Genomic DNA, 14,875 nt, shown 5'->3' with positions numbered 1-14,875 from the left:
TCTTTCCCATGCATAATCTTATAAACCTCAATCATGTCACCCCTCAGTCGTCGTTTCTCCAAGCTAAAGAGCCCCAAGCGCCTTAACCTTTCCTCATGAGCAATAGGCTTAGAAAAGATCAAAGGAAGTCCTTCCTTCGCAGTTGTGGGGAGAGGAAGGGAAAGGAGATGGTGAGCCGCTCTGAGACTCCAAGTGAAGGGCGGGGTATAAATCCAACCTCTTCCTCTTCTTCCTCTTCTTCTGCAAAGAGGAATTAACATGTGGAATTCACTGCTGCAGGAAGTTGGCCTGACAAGACAGAAAATGGCAAAAAGGCCACTGGAGACTCCAGAGGGAAATGGTAGCGCAACGGGAAAGCAGGGTGGAAATCCCCACAAGGAGGCCCCTTTTGCAGTCACCGAAACCAAACCAGGGTTTTTCCCCCCCCCCCCCGCCACGTGAAAGTACCTGGCTAACTAATCCACTACCTGAAGAGCAAATTATGTCAGGAAAACGCCAGAGCTACATCGGTCTACGCGAAAATCGGCATAACATTTATTTATTTATTTTATTTAACATTCGGCTTTATATCCCGCTCAAACCCCCTTATCCAGGGGGTCTCTGAGCGGCTTACAGGTCGGTGCTAGTCACCATTTTTATCCCCTGACTAGGGCCACATATTTATACGGGGTGGGGAAACCTACCAGCACTCTCTGGAGGACATCGAAACAGACGGTGCTTCTCACAGAAACTACCGGGGTCTCCCCCGGGGACGAGCTCACCTGATTCCCCTGAGCGAGCAGTGCCTTCAGCCGAGCGATTTCCGCCCGGAGCTCACGGATCAGCTTGACGTTTGGATCTTCGTTGATGGTCGGCTTGTTGATGATGTTCTTGGCCCGGTTTGCATAGCGGAGGGTGCTCAGGGTCTCCCCGTAATTGACATCGGCGGGCGAGATAGCTGAAGGAAGCGAATGCAGACACGGGCTCACCAAAAATAATCACACTTAACTGAAAAAAATCACCGAAGCCCCACGTGGGTGGGGAGAAAGTGAGCGGCCTGGTTTTACTGCCGTGGCATGGACTACGTCTAGGAATGAATACTGTATCACTCGGTTACTCGTTTTCCATGCATGGCTTAACAGCAAACACGGCCGATTTCAAAACAGGCCGTTTCCAACGTTGACACGCTCACAAAAGAAAGGTCTGGCCGTTTTTAACTAAATAATTAATTACTTGGAAGAACTAGATTGGAGTTCAGTAGCACCTTAGGGAAGGGCTGCGGTGGCTCAAGGGGTTAAGACGCTGAAGCTGCAGGCCGGAAGGTCGGCAGTTCGAGACCCGAGTGCCGCATGGCGGAGTGAGCTCCCGTCTCTGGCCCCAGCTCCTGCCAAACGAGCCGTTCAAAAGCAAGAAACTGCAAGTAGATAAATAGGTACTGCTTCGGTGGGAAGGTAACGGCGTTTTGTGTGCCTCGGCATCTAGTCATGCCGGCCACGTGACCATGGAGACGTCTTCGGACAGCGCTGGCTCTTCGGCTTGGAAACGGAGATGAGCACCGCACCCCTAGAGTCGGATTCGACTGGCTTTCGAGCAAGGGGAACCTTTACCTTTACTAGCACCTTAGGGACCAACAAGATTTTGGGGGTATGAGTTTTCGAGAGTTCCGTTCTTGTCCAGTGAAGAGAGCTTAGACTCCCGAAACCTTATGCCCCTCAAATGTCCTGCGGGACCCGCGGGACCTTGTACAGTTCCGCAGGGCCTGTAAGACGGAGCTCTTCCACCAGGCGTACGAGTAGGAGCCGCCACTACCACCATCATTTTTGTTCCATCTTGCCTGGCCCTGGAAAAGGGAACATCTGTCTCTCCCTGGAGCAGATGACACTGAGGAACAGAGTACGAGTAATACTAGCAATAGAGCAGTGAATCACGCCATCTGTGAGATAACATCTAGAGCACTTTATTAATATTTGGTTGTAATGTTATTTGTATAGTGGTGGTTTTAAACTGGTTTTAAATATGCTTTATATTGGCGTATGCCCTTGTAAGCCGCCCTGAGCCCGCACGGCAGGGAGGGCGGGGTATAAATTGAATAAAATAAATAAATAAATAAATAAATCTTGTTGGTCTCTGCGGTGCTACTAGACTTGAATCCATCATGGCTACCTTCCTGAAACTGATACTTGGAACAAGACGGCTACTCCCCCCCCCCCGATATAGTTTCCTGTCTTGTTATCGCAAACTTCAGAGTCAAGCAACAAATGGGCTTCAAAACACAACTCTGTAATTCTCACCTAATGGTATAGCGGTTAGGAGCACAGACTCTGATCTGGGAGAACCGGGTTTGATTCCCCACTCCTCCACATGCAGCTGCTGGTGGGACCTTGGGTCAGCCACAAGCTCTTTCAGAGCTGTTGTCAAACTCGTTTTCCATTTTATTGCTTGCTGGCCACAGATGTTGGGAGGGGGATCAAGAGAATGTGAATTTCAAATGCTTTCACTGTTAAGATGTGCTGAAGTAGATTGTTGCTTTTCATGCCTGGTAACATCCACCAGCTTACATGGCCTGGCTTTTGCCGACGTGGGAACACTGCGCTGTTGGTTTAGGTGGGTGGGATACCTGGGGGGTGATTGGCTCATAGCCTTTTAGGGTCCCTGTTTGAGCCTTGTATAGCTATTGCTTTCGCACCTCCATTTTCAGTTCTAACACAGCCAAAGTACAGTCTGGAACCTATTAGTGTCTCAATAAACTTCGCATTCTTCTAAGTGAGTGTTGTTGGGAACTCATTTCTCCAAGAGTCTGTTCTCTCAAGGGCAGTCCTCCAAAGAGCTCTCTCAGCCCCACCCACCTCGCGTGCTGTCTGTTGTGGGGAGGGGAAGGGAAAGGAGATTGTAAGCCACTCTGAGACTCCTTCGGGTAGTGAAGGGTGGGGGATAAATCCAATCTCTTCTCTTCTTCTTCTAATATGTGCTACTCATGAGAAAGGGTCACCATCTGTGGAAGGGGAGGTTAATGATAACACCTGCTACTGCAGGAGGAGTGAGAAGGGAACAGAATTACAGTTTTAGAGAGTGAGCAAGGTTACGCGCTGTATGCTGTATAAAGAGCAGGATGAACCAGCCAGTCTCCTTACTCGTCCAGTCTGTCCCGCCTCCTGGCCAACACGACACCTATCGGTACAGGGGCCGGATGTACTCAGGGTGAAATTCAGCACAAGGAAGGATTCACTTATTATTTATTTAAACAATTGGAGCTGCGATGGCTCAAGTGGTTAAGATGCTGAACTGCAGGCTGTGGAAGGTCGGTAGTTCAGCAGTTGGAGACCCGGGTGCCGCATGACAGAGTGAGCGCCCGTCTCTAGTTCCAGCTCCTGCCAACCTAGCCGTTCGAAAGCAAGAAATTGCAAGTAGATAAATAGGTACCACTTCGGTGGGAAGGGAACAGCGTTCCGTGCACCTTGGTGTTTAGTCATGCCGGCCACATGACCACGGAAACGTCTTCGGACAGCGCTGGCTCTTCGGCTTCGAAACGGAGTTGAGCACTGCAACCCTAGAGTCGGATCTGACTGGCTTTCGAGCAAGGGAACCTTTACCTTTACCCTGCCTTTTCTCATGGCTCAAGGTGGCTCACACGTGATAGTTAAACATTAGATATTAAAACCAAACAAAATAAATCCCTCGTGTGCTTTGTCAGCTGCACTGGTTGCCGGTTGAGTACCGGATCCACTTCAAGGTGTGGGTTATCACCTTCAAAGCCGTATACGGCCGGGGACCAACATACCTAAGAGACCGCCTCTTCCCATATACGCCTCGGAGAGCGTTATGCTCTGATAGTCAACACCTCCTGGTGATCCCTGGCCCAAAGGACGTCTGCCTAGCCTCGACCAGGGCCAGGGCTTTTTCCGCCCTGGCCCACACCTGGTGGAACATGCTCCCAACTGAAACCAGGGCCCTGCGGGATCTTATTCAATTCCGCAGGGCCTGCAAGACGGAACTCATCCGCCAGGCCTTTGGCTGAGGCAGCGGGCGTCCACACTTGCCCCCCCCCCGAGGGTCCTGTCTCCCACCCGCTGATAACCGGCCATACCTACCTACATCAACGGGCTGGTTTCTCCCTACGGCGAGCTGTGATTATTGATTTAATATGTTTATGATGTGTCTTAAATGTTATTGTATTTGTTGAAATGTTGTAACCCGCCCTGAGCCCGTCTACAGGACGGGTGGGATATAAATGCTTCTTTTCTTTGTAGTTGAAGATAAGTCCTTCTGGAGTTATCCATCTGTAGGGGGTGGAGTTTTTACACTAAGACAGTGTTCAGTTGACAGTGGAAGATTCACCATCTTTTAATATAAGTTGTATGATTTTATATTGATTGACAGCTTTAATGAAATTTTAATGTATTTTTATATATGTTGTTAGCCGCCCTGAGCCTGCCGAATGGCGGGGAGGGCGGGATATAAATATAAAGAAATTAATTAAATTGAAAAATAAACAAATAAGTATCTCCCCCAAATAGATGCTTGCTATTCACACTCCACTGAAAACTCTATAAATAAACAAGGTTTGTAGAGTCTCTTGAAGCTCTCCAACAAGGTGACTCCCCTAACCTCTTCCGGGATCCCACCAAGCAGGGGCCACAGTAGAAAAGACTTGGATTCTGGCCAATTCCCGGTGGTCCACCCTAAGTGGGGAAACAGTCAGCAGGGGGCAGTCTGAAGACCGTAAGTGGTGCATGGAAATAGACAGGAGATGACGCTCTGTCAGTCCAAATGCTTCAGTCCAAATGCTTAAGACCTGACCCTATCTCCAGCTGCAAGAGGGGATTAGATAAAGATCTCCAATAAAACCTGCTCCCCCTTGAATTTTGAGACTCCCCTTACAAGAGGGATGGTGGCTGCGTATCTATCCTCTGTGCAGGTCCCTCAACAACGTAGAGCGTTCACCCTGGCCAGATGCAATGCCATGCTGTCCGCCATCTTATTCGGCAGATTCAACAAGGTTTCTCATCTGGCCAGATACTGTCCATGCAGAAAGAAATGTGTGGAATCTATCACTCATGTTCTCCTGCATTGTAACCTGTATATGGACATAAGGATCACATATTTACAATCTCTTTTAACCAGTATGGGTGCTTGTTCTGATGCACTTAACGTGAATAGACTTTTAAGAGATCTCAGCCCGGACATTACAGAGAAGGTGGCTAAGTTTCTCTGCTTGGCTTTAAAGCTGCGCCAAAGGTTCTTTTAGAATTCTTATATATGTGCTTTCAACTGGTTTTAAAATGTATAAATGGTTCTGATAATTTATGCCAATAAAGGCTGACTTGACTTGACTTGATAAACATCTGGAGCAGAGGTCCATCAGTGGCTATTGGCCACAAGGGATAGATAGGAAGTCTCGGTCTGGGGTTAAAAAAACCACAACTCACTGGCAATCATGATTGTCTTCGAGTTTCCTCCCAGGCTGTCTTTCAACAGCCACGTTAAAACAGAATCCCTGTAAGGCACAAAGACTGGCTTCTTCTTCACGAGGGAATTTGCAGCATCCTGAGATAAATCAGCTACGAGGGAAGAAAGAAAACGAGGGGGAACGTCAGAGAGGGCAGATGACAAGGAAGCCGCAAAGTTTACTTCAGCGCGCAACAAACGAACGAACACAACAAAAAGCCAAAAAACAGAGAGACGTACCTAAGGCAGAAATCACATTTCCCAGCGTCACGAGAGACTTGTTAATATTTCCTCCTTCTTTTAATCTGACACCTGTAGCGCCAGTGGCATCTGCTCTCTCGCTTCCAGCAAGGTCGACCAAATGTATTTTGCTAACCGTCTCACAGGGCATTTCGGCATCGAACTTTGCCTGCAGGAGAAGCAGCAGCCACAAGGTGTTGAGATACGAATTATCATTTTGCTCCCGCTAGGAATCCCACAGGGGCGTGGGAAGGTACCAGTGTATTTCTTCACAACAGAAGGAGCCAGTATACTCTATCACTTCTTTTATTTGGCATTAGAACCACTGTCCATGCAAGTTATTTACAAGAAACCTTCCATTTAAATTTTCCAAATCACACCTATTCTAAAGAAACTGGAATGGCTGACACTTCAAATAAAAGCATTTCTTAACTAGGGATGGGCATGAACCAGAAAAATGTGGTTCACAGTTAGACTCAAACCACGAACCGAATCGAACTGGGAGGTTCGTTCATATATAAGTTATTTACAAGAAACCTTCCATTTAAATTTTCCAAATCACGCCTATTCTCGAGAAAACTGGAATGACTGACACTTCAAATAAAAGCATTTCTTAACTAGGGATGGGCATGAACCAGAAATATGTGGTTCACAGTTAGACTCAAACCACGAACCGAATCGAACCGGGAGGTTCGTTCATGAACTGAACCAGTTCGTGGCCCCGCAAACCCTGTTGAAAGGGACCGCAGTCCCTTTAAATGGGGTTTGCAGAAAGCCCAAAAAATAGCTATGAATCAGAGAGCTGATTTAGCGGCTTTCAAAGGAACAGAAAGCAAGGGTTTAAAGGGACTTGGAGACCCTTTAAACCCCTGGTTTCTACTCTATCCATGAACTGCCACGAATTTCTTTAAAAGTTTGTGAGGTAGACCCATCATGAACTTTGGTTTGTGGACCATGAACAGGGCGAAATTTGTGACGAATTTTGCTCCATGGTTCGGTTTGTGCCCATCCCGATTCTTAACACACATTATCTAACAGATTCACTTGCAGGTCTTGAAAACAGCAACTTTTTGTATCTGGAATTTCAGGGTATATAAAGCTTCATTCAAATTCTGCCAAGGTGAGAAAGAAACATGGAGCTGCTCTCTCTTTTCAAAGTGCTGACTTTACTCCTACATTGCAGTAATCCATCGTGGTTGGCCGATCAATTCTGTCTGGGCCATATTATATAAGCCCTTTCAGCTTGTTCTCAAAGGCTCCACTCCTGCGTAGTTCTCACGTACGTGAGTCCCTTTAGGGCACAAGGGGAAAGACGGGAACAAAACTCACATACCGCGTAGCTAATGGTCACTGGGTCGTAACTGAGGTATGCTATTCTCTTAATTGTAGTTTAAGAGACCAATCGCTTAACGAAAAGGAAACAGCGATACATTTGATAATACTGCAAGGAAAGCAGAGGCGAGGAGAACAAACAGACAAAGCTCTCTCTTCCTCTTCTCTCCCTGCCTCTTCCAAAAACAAACGAGACCCCTATTTTTTTCTCCATAGGACTTTGTTTTAAAACACACGTAAAGCTGCAGTTATCATATTGTTGGTCTATCAAGTCAGTACTGTCTACTCTTGGTGTTGGGGGGGGGCACAACAGTGGGAGGGCTTCTGGAGTTCTGGCCCTGGAGTTGGTGGACCTCCTGATGGCACCTGGATTTTGGCCACTGTGTGACACAGAGTGTTGGACTAGATGGGCCATTGGCCTGATCTAACATGGCTTCTCTTATGTTCTTATGTCCGGGGCAATAATGCTCTGTCTTCTTGGTGCTTGAGGGGGCAATAGTGAGAAGGCTTCGAGGGTCCTGGCCACACTGCTGGACCTCCTGATGGCACCTGGTATTTTTGGCCACTGTGTGACAGAGTGTTGGACTAGATGGGCCATTGGCCTGATCCAGCATTGGCATCTCTTACGTTCTTAGGTCTGGGGCAATAATGCTCTGTATTCCAGGTACTTGTGGGGGGAGCAACAGTTGAGAGGCTTCTGGAATTCTGGCCCTGCTGGTGGACCTCCTGATGGCACCTGGTATTTTTGGCCACTGTGTGACAGAGTGTTGGACTAGATGGGCCATTGGCCTGATCCAACATTGGCTTCTCTTATGTTCTTATGACTTGCAGCAGCTCTCCAGGGTCTCAGGCTGAGGTTTCTCAAATCCCTCCAAGATGCCAAAGGGGTTCACAGGATTCTCTCCTTCCCCAACAACCCTGTGAGGTCGGTTAGGCTAGAACAGAGAGAGCGACTGGACCAAGACCGAGCTCGGCAGCAGAGTAAGGATTTGAATCCAGAGCCTAGTCTAATATTTGGACCACTACACCACACACGCTCCCAAAAAAGACCTGAGCCACCCCCTGCTCATTTGCACAATACCTTATGAAGGATTTGGGCCTTAAAAAGATGGCTCTCTGACTCCTGAGTGATCCCTTCTCTCCAGTCAACTTTCTTCCTCCCAGAATCACCGTTCTGGTCAAACCCTGAGCCCTCAAGGTCTGCTTAAAAAGTAGAAACGTAAACACTCATAGAGATCTAAACCAGTAACCCCCTGTGTAGTTTGCAACAAGGATTTTCCATCCAACACCACTGGGAAGCAGGAGTCATTTCCTGCCGGAGCGCACAGGAGTGGAGCTCCGGCAGTAAAGAGCCCAGGGGGCGGGCACATGCAACAAGCCCCACCCCCTGCTCCCAGCAGCCCTCAGTCAGAGCAAGAAGCAGACAGGTAAGTTGCAGAGCTCCCCCCGGCCCCCCGGTCCAAAACAGTCCAGTGGCACCTTTAAGACCAAGTTTTATTCAGGTACCAGCTCTCCCTCCTCTGTGAGGACAGATCTGCATGCTCCCCCCCCCAATAGCTAGCAACCCAACACAGTCCAGTGGAGCCTGAGCGGTGGGGGTTGCCTTCTGACACACTTCCGGTGATGTCAGGGGGTGTGGCACATGCAAATAAGTTATGCTAATGAGTTATGCTAATGAGCTCCTGCACCTCTTTTTTTACGAAAGGACCCCTGCTGGGAAGTAACCCGGGATTTTGGCGTGGAGCCCGAGGAGGGCGGAGTCTGGGGAGGGAATTCAGCGCCGTATAATGCCATAGAGTCCAACGTGACCCTTATCTCCAGGGGAAGTGGTCTCTGTTGCCTGGAGACCAGCTGTCTCCCAGGAGAACTCCAGCCACCACCTGGAGGTTGGCAACCCTACTGGGGAAACAGCTTAGCGGCCCGCAGGGTCCAACCAGGCCTCCGACCCCTCGGAGTTGTGATGCCGGCAGGGAACTAGTAGAACAGCACCTGACGGAAACCCATCATGGCTGACCCAAACATGTAGTTTGGTCCCGTCAAGACTGAGGTCCAGAAACTAGATTCAGTGCTGGAGGTCCCCTTCTTGGACCTTCAATCTTTCTCAGCATCAGGGTCTTCTCCAGTGAGTGCTCCCTTCTCAGAGCCAGTTTGGTGTCGTGGTTAAGTGCGCGGACTCTAATCTGGGAGAACCGGGTTTGATTCCCCACTCCTCCACTTGCACCTGGCCGGATGACCTTGGGCAAGCCGTAATTCTGATAAGAGCTGTCCTTGAAAAAGAGCCGTTTCTGTCAAGAGCTCTCTCAGCCCCACCTACCTCACAGGGTGTCTGTTGTGGGGAGGGGAACGGAAAGGAGTTTGTAAGCCGCTCTGAGACTCCTTTGGGTAGTGAAGGGCAGGGTATAAATCCAATCTCTTCTTCTTCTCACCTCACTGCAACACATGGGAATACCGAGCAACACCCACCCTGCAATTTGGGGTACAATGCTCAAAAAGGCTCAAGATGAAGCACCTCAGTTTTAGAAAACAAGCACAGCACGGGGATCAGAGATCGCCTTCCATCTTCAAGGCCAGGCCCACAGCCATTAAATTTGTTTATGAACTCGGTTGTGCTCCTCTTGAGACGATCCAAGTAAATTACTGACTGAACTGTATTGTCTCTTGATATAGGAAATTTCGTCATTTGCTAAAGAATTAAAGAACATTGGAACATCAGAAGAGCCCTGCTGGGTCAGACCAGTGGTCCATCTAGGCCAGCATCTTGTCTCACACAGTGCCCAACCAGGTCCTCTGGAGGGCCAGCAAAAGGGCAGAGAGGCCGAGGCCTTCCCCTGATAAAAACACCAGAAGAGCCCTGCTGGATCAGACCAGTGGTCCATCTAGGCCAGCATCCTGTCTCACACAGTGTCCAAGTTCCTCTGGAGGGCCAACAGCAGGGCAGTTTCACTGGATGCCCTGGAATTCAAGTCTTTGGGGAGGGGGAGGGAAAGTTGCTTTGTCCACTCTCTCCACCCCGTGCATAATTTGATAAACCTCCATTGTGCCCCCCCCCCCCGGGTCGTATCAGAGGCTGAGGCCTTCAGAGGAACCTCAGAAGAGCCCTGCTGGATCAGACCAGTGAGGGTCCACCTAGTCCAGCATCCTGGCTCCCACAGCGGCCAACCAAGTTCCTCTGGAGGGCCAACAGCAGGGCAGTTTCACTGGATGCCCTGGAATTCAAGTCTTTGGGGAGGGGGAGGGAAAGTTGCTTTGTCCACTCTCTCCACCCCGTGCATAATTTGATAAACCTCCATTGTGCCCCCCCCCCGGTCGTATCTCTTCTCAACTGAGAAGTTCCAGAGACTCTTCACTAGGGAAGGGGCTCCAACCCCCACATCATCTTGACTGCCCTGCAGTTTTCCCAGCTCTAAAATGTCCTTCTGGAGATACTTTTCTGGCTTTCACCTGAGTGAAGTTGATGGTGAAGATAGCGTGGGATCTGCTGCTGGCGTCGTTCATTCCCGTGGCGGCTGTCGTCCGATTGATGTTTCCTGCTTCCATGAGTTCTTCGACGTCACAGTAGTTTTGCACCAAGTGTTTAGACAAGTCTGATCGAGGAGATAAAAACAGGAGACGGATCACTTCGCAGTCCGATAAAGCACATTACTTCTTTATTGACTTCATCTTGCTCCCCACTGAAATCGTTCTCCTCTACCCCCTTTTATCCTCACAACAACCCTGTGAGGTAGGTTAGGCTGAGTGTTTGGGACTGGCTCAGGGTCACCCAGAAAGCTTTCGCGGCAAAGTGGATCTCCCAGACCCTAGGGGTCCCCAACCTCTTGGGGCCTTTTGAATTTTGTCACTAGGTGGTAGGCACAACCACAAAATGGCTTCTGAAGGAGGTGGAGCCAACCACAAAATGGCTTCTCAAGGAGGCACAGCCAACCACAAAATGGTCACCCCAGGAGGCTGATGCACATATACATACGTACAGGGCTTTTTTTGTAGAAAAAGCCCAGCAGGAACTCATTAGCATAATAAGCCACACCCAACAGCAGAAACTCATTAGCATATTAGGCCACACCCCTGACAGCACTGCTCATTAGGCCACGTCCCCATGTCTTCCCTTGTCTTGCCGGGCACCCCGCAGCTGCAGGGAGCCTGGGCAAGCTGGCCCTTGGACAGGCTGGGGAAGGCATGGGGTCCCTCCTGGCCCGCCCGCCTCAGAGTTGCCGGGGGGGGTCACTCTGCAGGCCTTCCCTCTGTAGCCATGCATGCAGAGGTTTCGGCTGTAGCGGGCGTGGCCAACTCTGAAGCCAGCCGGAACTCCGTTCCTGTGCGTTCCCGCCCAAAAATAGCCCTGCGTACGTATACACAGGGGAAGCCGAAATGCAGGAAACAAGAGGAATAATTTTTTAAAAAAATACCCTGGTGAAGAGGAGAGACCGAATAAAACCATCACTGCGCTGGCAGCTGCTCCTGAAACAGTGTTATTTTAATCTCTACAGCCAATCAGATCTCCAATGTCTAATCGGAGGCCTTATGGGATAGGAGCCCCACCTGACCACATCCACTTTCTAAAAATACTTGGCAGGCACCACGTAAGGGGTCGGAGGGCACCATGTTGGTGACCCCCTGCTCCAATCACTACACAACACTGTCTCTCTGAATAGACTTGAAAAAGAAGAATTTTGACCTTACAACTGTACAATAGGGAGCTGCGGTGGCTCAAGTGGTTAAGACGCTGAACTGCAGGCTGTGAAAGGTCAGTAGTTCAGTAGTTCGAGACCCGAGTGTGCCGCATGACGGAGTGAGCTCCCATCTCTAGTTCCAGCTCCTGCCAACCTAGCAGTTCGAAAGCAAGAAATTGCGAGTAGATAAATAGGGACCACTTCGGTGGGAAGGTAACAGCGTTCCGTGCGCCTTGGCATCTAGTCATGCCAGCCACATGACCACGGAAACGTCTTCGGACAGCGCTGGCTCTTTGGCTTTGAAACGGAGATGAGCACCGCAACCCTAGAGTCGGATTCGACTGGCTTTCGAGCAAGGGAACCTTTACCTTTACTGTTCAATACCTTGAAAGCCATAAGGAGCCCTTAAGACAACCATATTTATTTCAGTAGCCATCTAAGCATGTTAAACGTTGAAAAAGTTACCTTGGGGGGAAAAGTTCACACTGTTCTAAAGATGTTGTACTCTCAGGAGACTACCGCATACACCAGAAAGGGATAGATTAAGACAATTAAACTCTAATAAGCACTCTTCCATCACAGGCGCCTTTGATTTATAAACCAGACTCATCATTAATCTCAAATCAATTAGTGGGACACATCACCTGCCAGAAGAAATCTTTAAATTTTCATCGCAACTGGGGACGATCTACACACAAATTAGCAGACCCAAACAGGGATCATAGACTTTTATAACTTCATTTACAACTGCCTTCCGTTTACAACCAAGACAAATTCTTTCAATTAAACATACAACGGGATATCCAATAAATGGAAGCATTCGCCCGCTTCGGTCTTACCTTCGACATAAGGGCCTTCTTTCGGATGCTCACGAATCCGTAAGTTATTTGTTTTGGAAGACTTGCGCCTTAATAGGTCTCTGACACGTTCGTTGTAAATTTCCAAGTAACTACAACAAAAACGCTTCGCATCAGAAGGGTCGTCCAACTTTTTTTTTTAACAAACTCGAAAGTATTCAAATAAATCTCTCTAATGATATCAGGCGTCACCTTCAAAAGATCACCTTCGAACAGTACTCTTACATGGGTCCAAGTAATGGAATGGAAAAAATATAAGTGCCCACTGAGCTTTGTGCGGCCTTTCCTGCATTCTCTCATTTTCATATCCTGCTTCTTCATATTTAAAAAAAAAATTTGTATTAGCTGCCTTTCTGTTATAGGAAGTTCTTTACACAGAGAGTGATTAAAATGTGGCATTTGCTGCCAGAGGATGTAGCGATGGCCACAGAAATAAACAGCTTGAAAAGGGGATTAAATAGATTCATGGAGGATAAGTCTATCAATGGCTACTAACTGTGGTGACTGAGGGGAACCTCCACATTCAGGGGCACTAATCCTCTGAATCCCAGAGTCAGGAGGCAACACCAGGGGAAGGCCTCGGCCTCTGTGCTTTGCTGTTGGCTTTCTAGAGAAACTGGTTGGCCACTGTGTAAGACAGGATGCTTGACTGGATGGACCACTGGTCGGATCCGGCAGAGCTCTTCTGATGTTCTTATCAGAGAAGGCCTTGACTTCAATGCCCTGCTATAGGCCGTCCAGAGGAACTGGTTGGCCACTGAGTGAAACAGGATGCTGGACTAGATGGACCATTGGTCCGATCCAGCAGGGATCTTCTGATGTTCTTATAGATAGATTCATGGAGGACAGGTCTATCAGTGGCTATCAGCCATGTTGACCGAGGGGAACCTCCATATTCAGAGGCACTAAGCCTCTGAATCCCATAGCCAGGAGGCAACGTCAGGGGAAGGCCTCGGCCTCTCTGCCCTGTTGTTGGGCCTCCAGACGAACTGGTTGGCCACTGTGTGAGACAGGATGCTGGACTAGATGGACCACTGGTCTGATCCAGCAGGGCTCTTTGAATGTTCTTAAGGCAGGTTACAATGTAAAAAAATAATAAAACACAGCAAAAATACATAAAGCACATTGAAACTACTGGTTAAAATCAATAATGTAAAACCCCTGCTAGACAGAAGAACTAATCAAATGCTGTCATGAATAAACTATCTTCAGTTGTCAACTAAAGATCAATAGGGAAAGGGCCAGGCACACCTCTCTTAGTAGGTTGTTCTCTAACTGTGGGGCTACCACCAAAAAGGTCTTCGCTTGTGCCCTAAGAACTAATCAAATGCTGTCATGAATAAAGCTATCTTCAGTTGTCAACTACAGATCAATAGAGAAAGGGCCAGGCACACCTTTCTGAGTAGGTTGTTCCCTAACTGTGGGGCTACCACCAAAAAGGCCTTCGCTTGTGCCCACCAGATGAGCTTATTTGATGGATGAGATAGACAGGAAAACCTCTCCCTGTGATCATAGTTCCCAGGTAGGGAGGTACAGGAGATAACACGATTTTATCAATATTTCATTATTGATAAAATGAAATAAATCTGTTGCCCAGAAGTCTTCTTAATCTCAGTTTCTCACATATAAAAATGAGACTGAATGAGCTGTCTTATAGGGCTGTTGCAATTTACACAAAGATGACTTTGCAGTCGTAAAGAGTCACCGATGACCAATATTAACACAATTTGCAGGTGATCTGAAGCAGCCAAACAAAGTTTTGAGTCTATCGACACCTTTAAGACCAACAAAGTTTTATTCTGGGTATAAGCTTTCGTCCAGAAGACCCTGATGCTGGGAAAGACTGAAGGTCAAAGAAGACGGGGACGGCAAAGGATGAGATGGTTAGACAGTGTTATTGGTGCAACGAACATGAAATTAAGCAAACTCCGGAGGACAGCGGAAGATAGAAGGGCCTGGCATGATGTAGTCCATGAGTCACAACGATTCGGACTCAACTGTGCGACTGAACAACAACAAAAACATCTGTGAACCACAAAAGGAAGAATCAAATGCCAAGGGGTTTGGGGTTTTTGTGTGTGTGAATTCGCTAGTTAGTTTTTGTTTTGTTTCGTCATAACTAGTTGGTATATAAATATCAGGGCCTAGTTAAAACATGAAATAGAACCATCAGGAAACTGACCAGCTGTTAATGGTTCAGGTGGGGGTAGCTGTGTTGGTCTGAAGTAGCCGAACAAAGTTTGAGTCCAGTGGCACCTTGAAGACCAACGAAGTTGGACTAAAACTTTGTTCTGACCGACATGGCTACCCACCAGACTCTACAGCAAATGAAGAGGAGCGTTTTTGTGTGTGGTG

At 48.2% G+C, this 14,875-nt stretch overlaps 1 protein-coding gene across 1 annotated transcript in view; it reads right to left on the bottom strand.

The window, feature by feature from the left end:
* Nucleotides 1–14,875, bottom strand: part of KIF16B (kinesin family member 16B) — a gene marked incomplete at its 5' end in the record, with an annotated part of 222,113 nt that overhangs the window by 203,872 nt on the left and 3,366 nt on the right. Inside the window, 5 exons of the mRNA XM_015419818.1 lie at nucleotides 762–937; nucleotides 5,406–5,537; nucleotides 5,665–5,833; nucleotides 10,438–10,580; nucleotides 12,503–12,612. Coding sequence (XP_015275304.1) covers nucleotides 762–937; nucleotides 5,406–5,537; nucleotides 5,665–5,833; nucleotides 10,438–10,580; nucleotides 12,503–12,612 — 730 coding nt within the window. The remainder of the gene's footprint in view (nucleotides 1–761; nucleotides 938–5,405; nucleotides 5,538–5,664; nucleotides 5,834–10,437; nucleotides 10,581–12,502; nucleotides 12,613–14,875) is intronic.

The sequence above is a fragment of the Gekko japonicus genome, unplaced genomic scaffold, assembly GCF_001447785.1.
Source record: "Gekko japonicus isolate JY-2015 unplaced genomic scaffold, Gekko_japonicus_V1.1 scaffold2574, whole genome shotgun sequence".
Taxonomy (NCBI): Eukaryota; Metazoa; Chordata; class Lepidosauria; order Squamata; family Gekkonidae; genus Gekko; species Gekko japonicus.
This window is presented reverse-complemented; position numbering and strand designations above follow the sequence as displayed.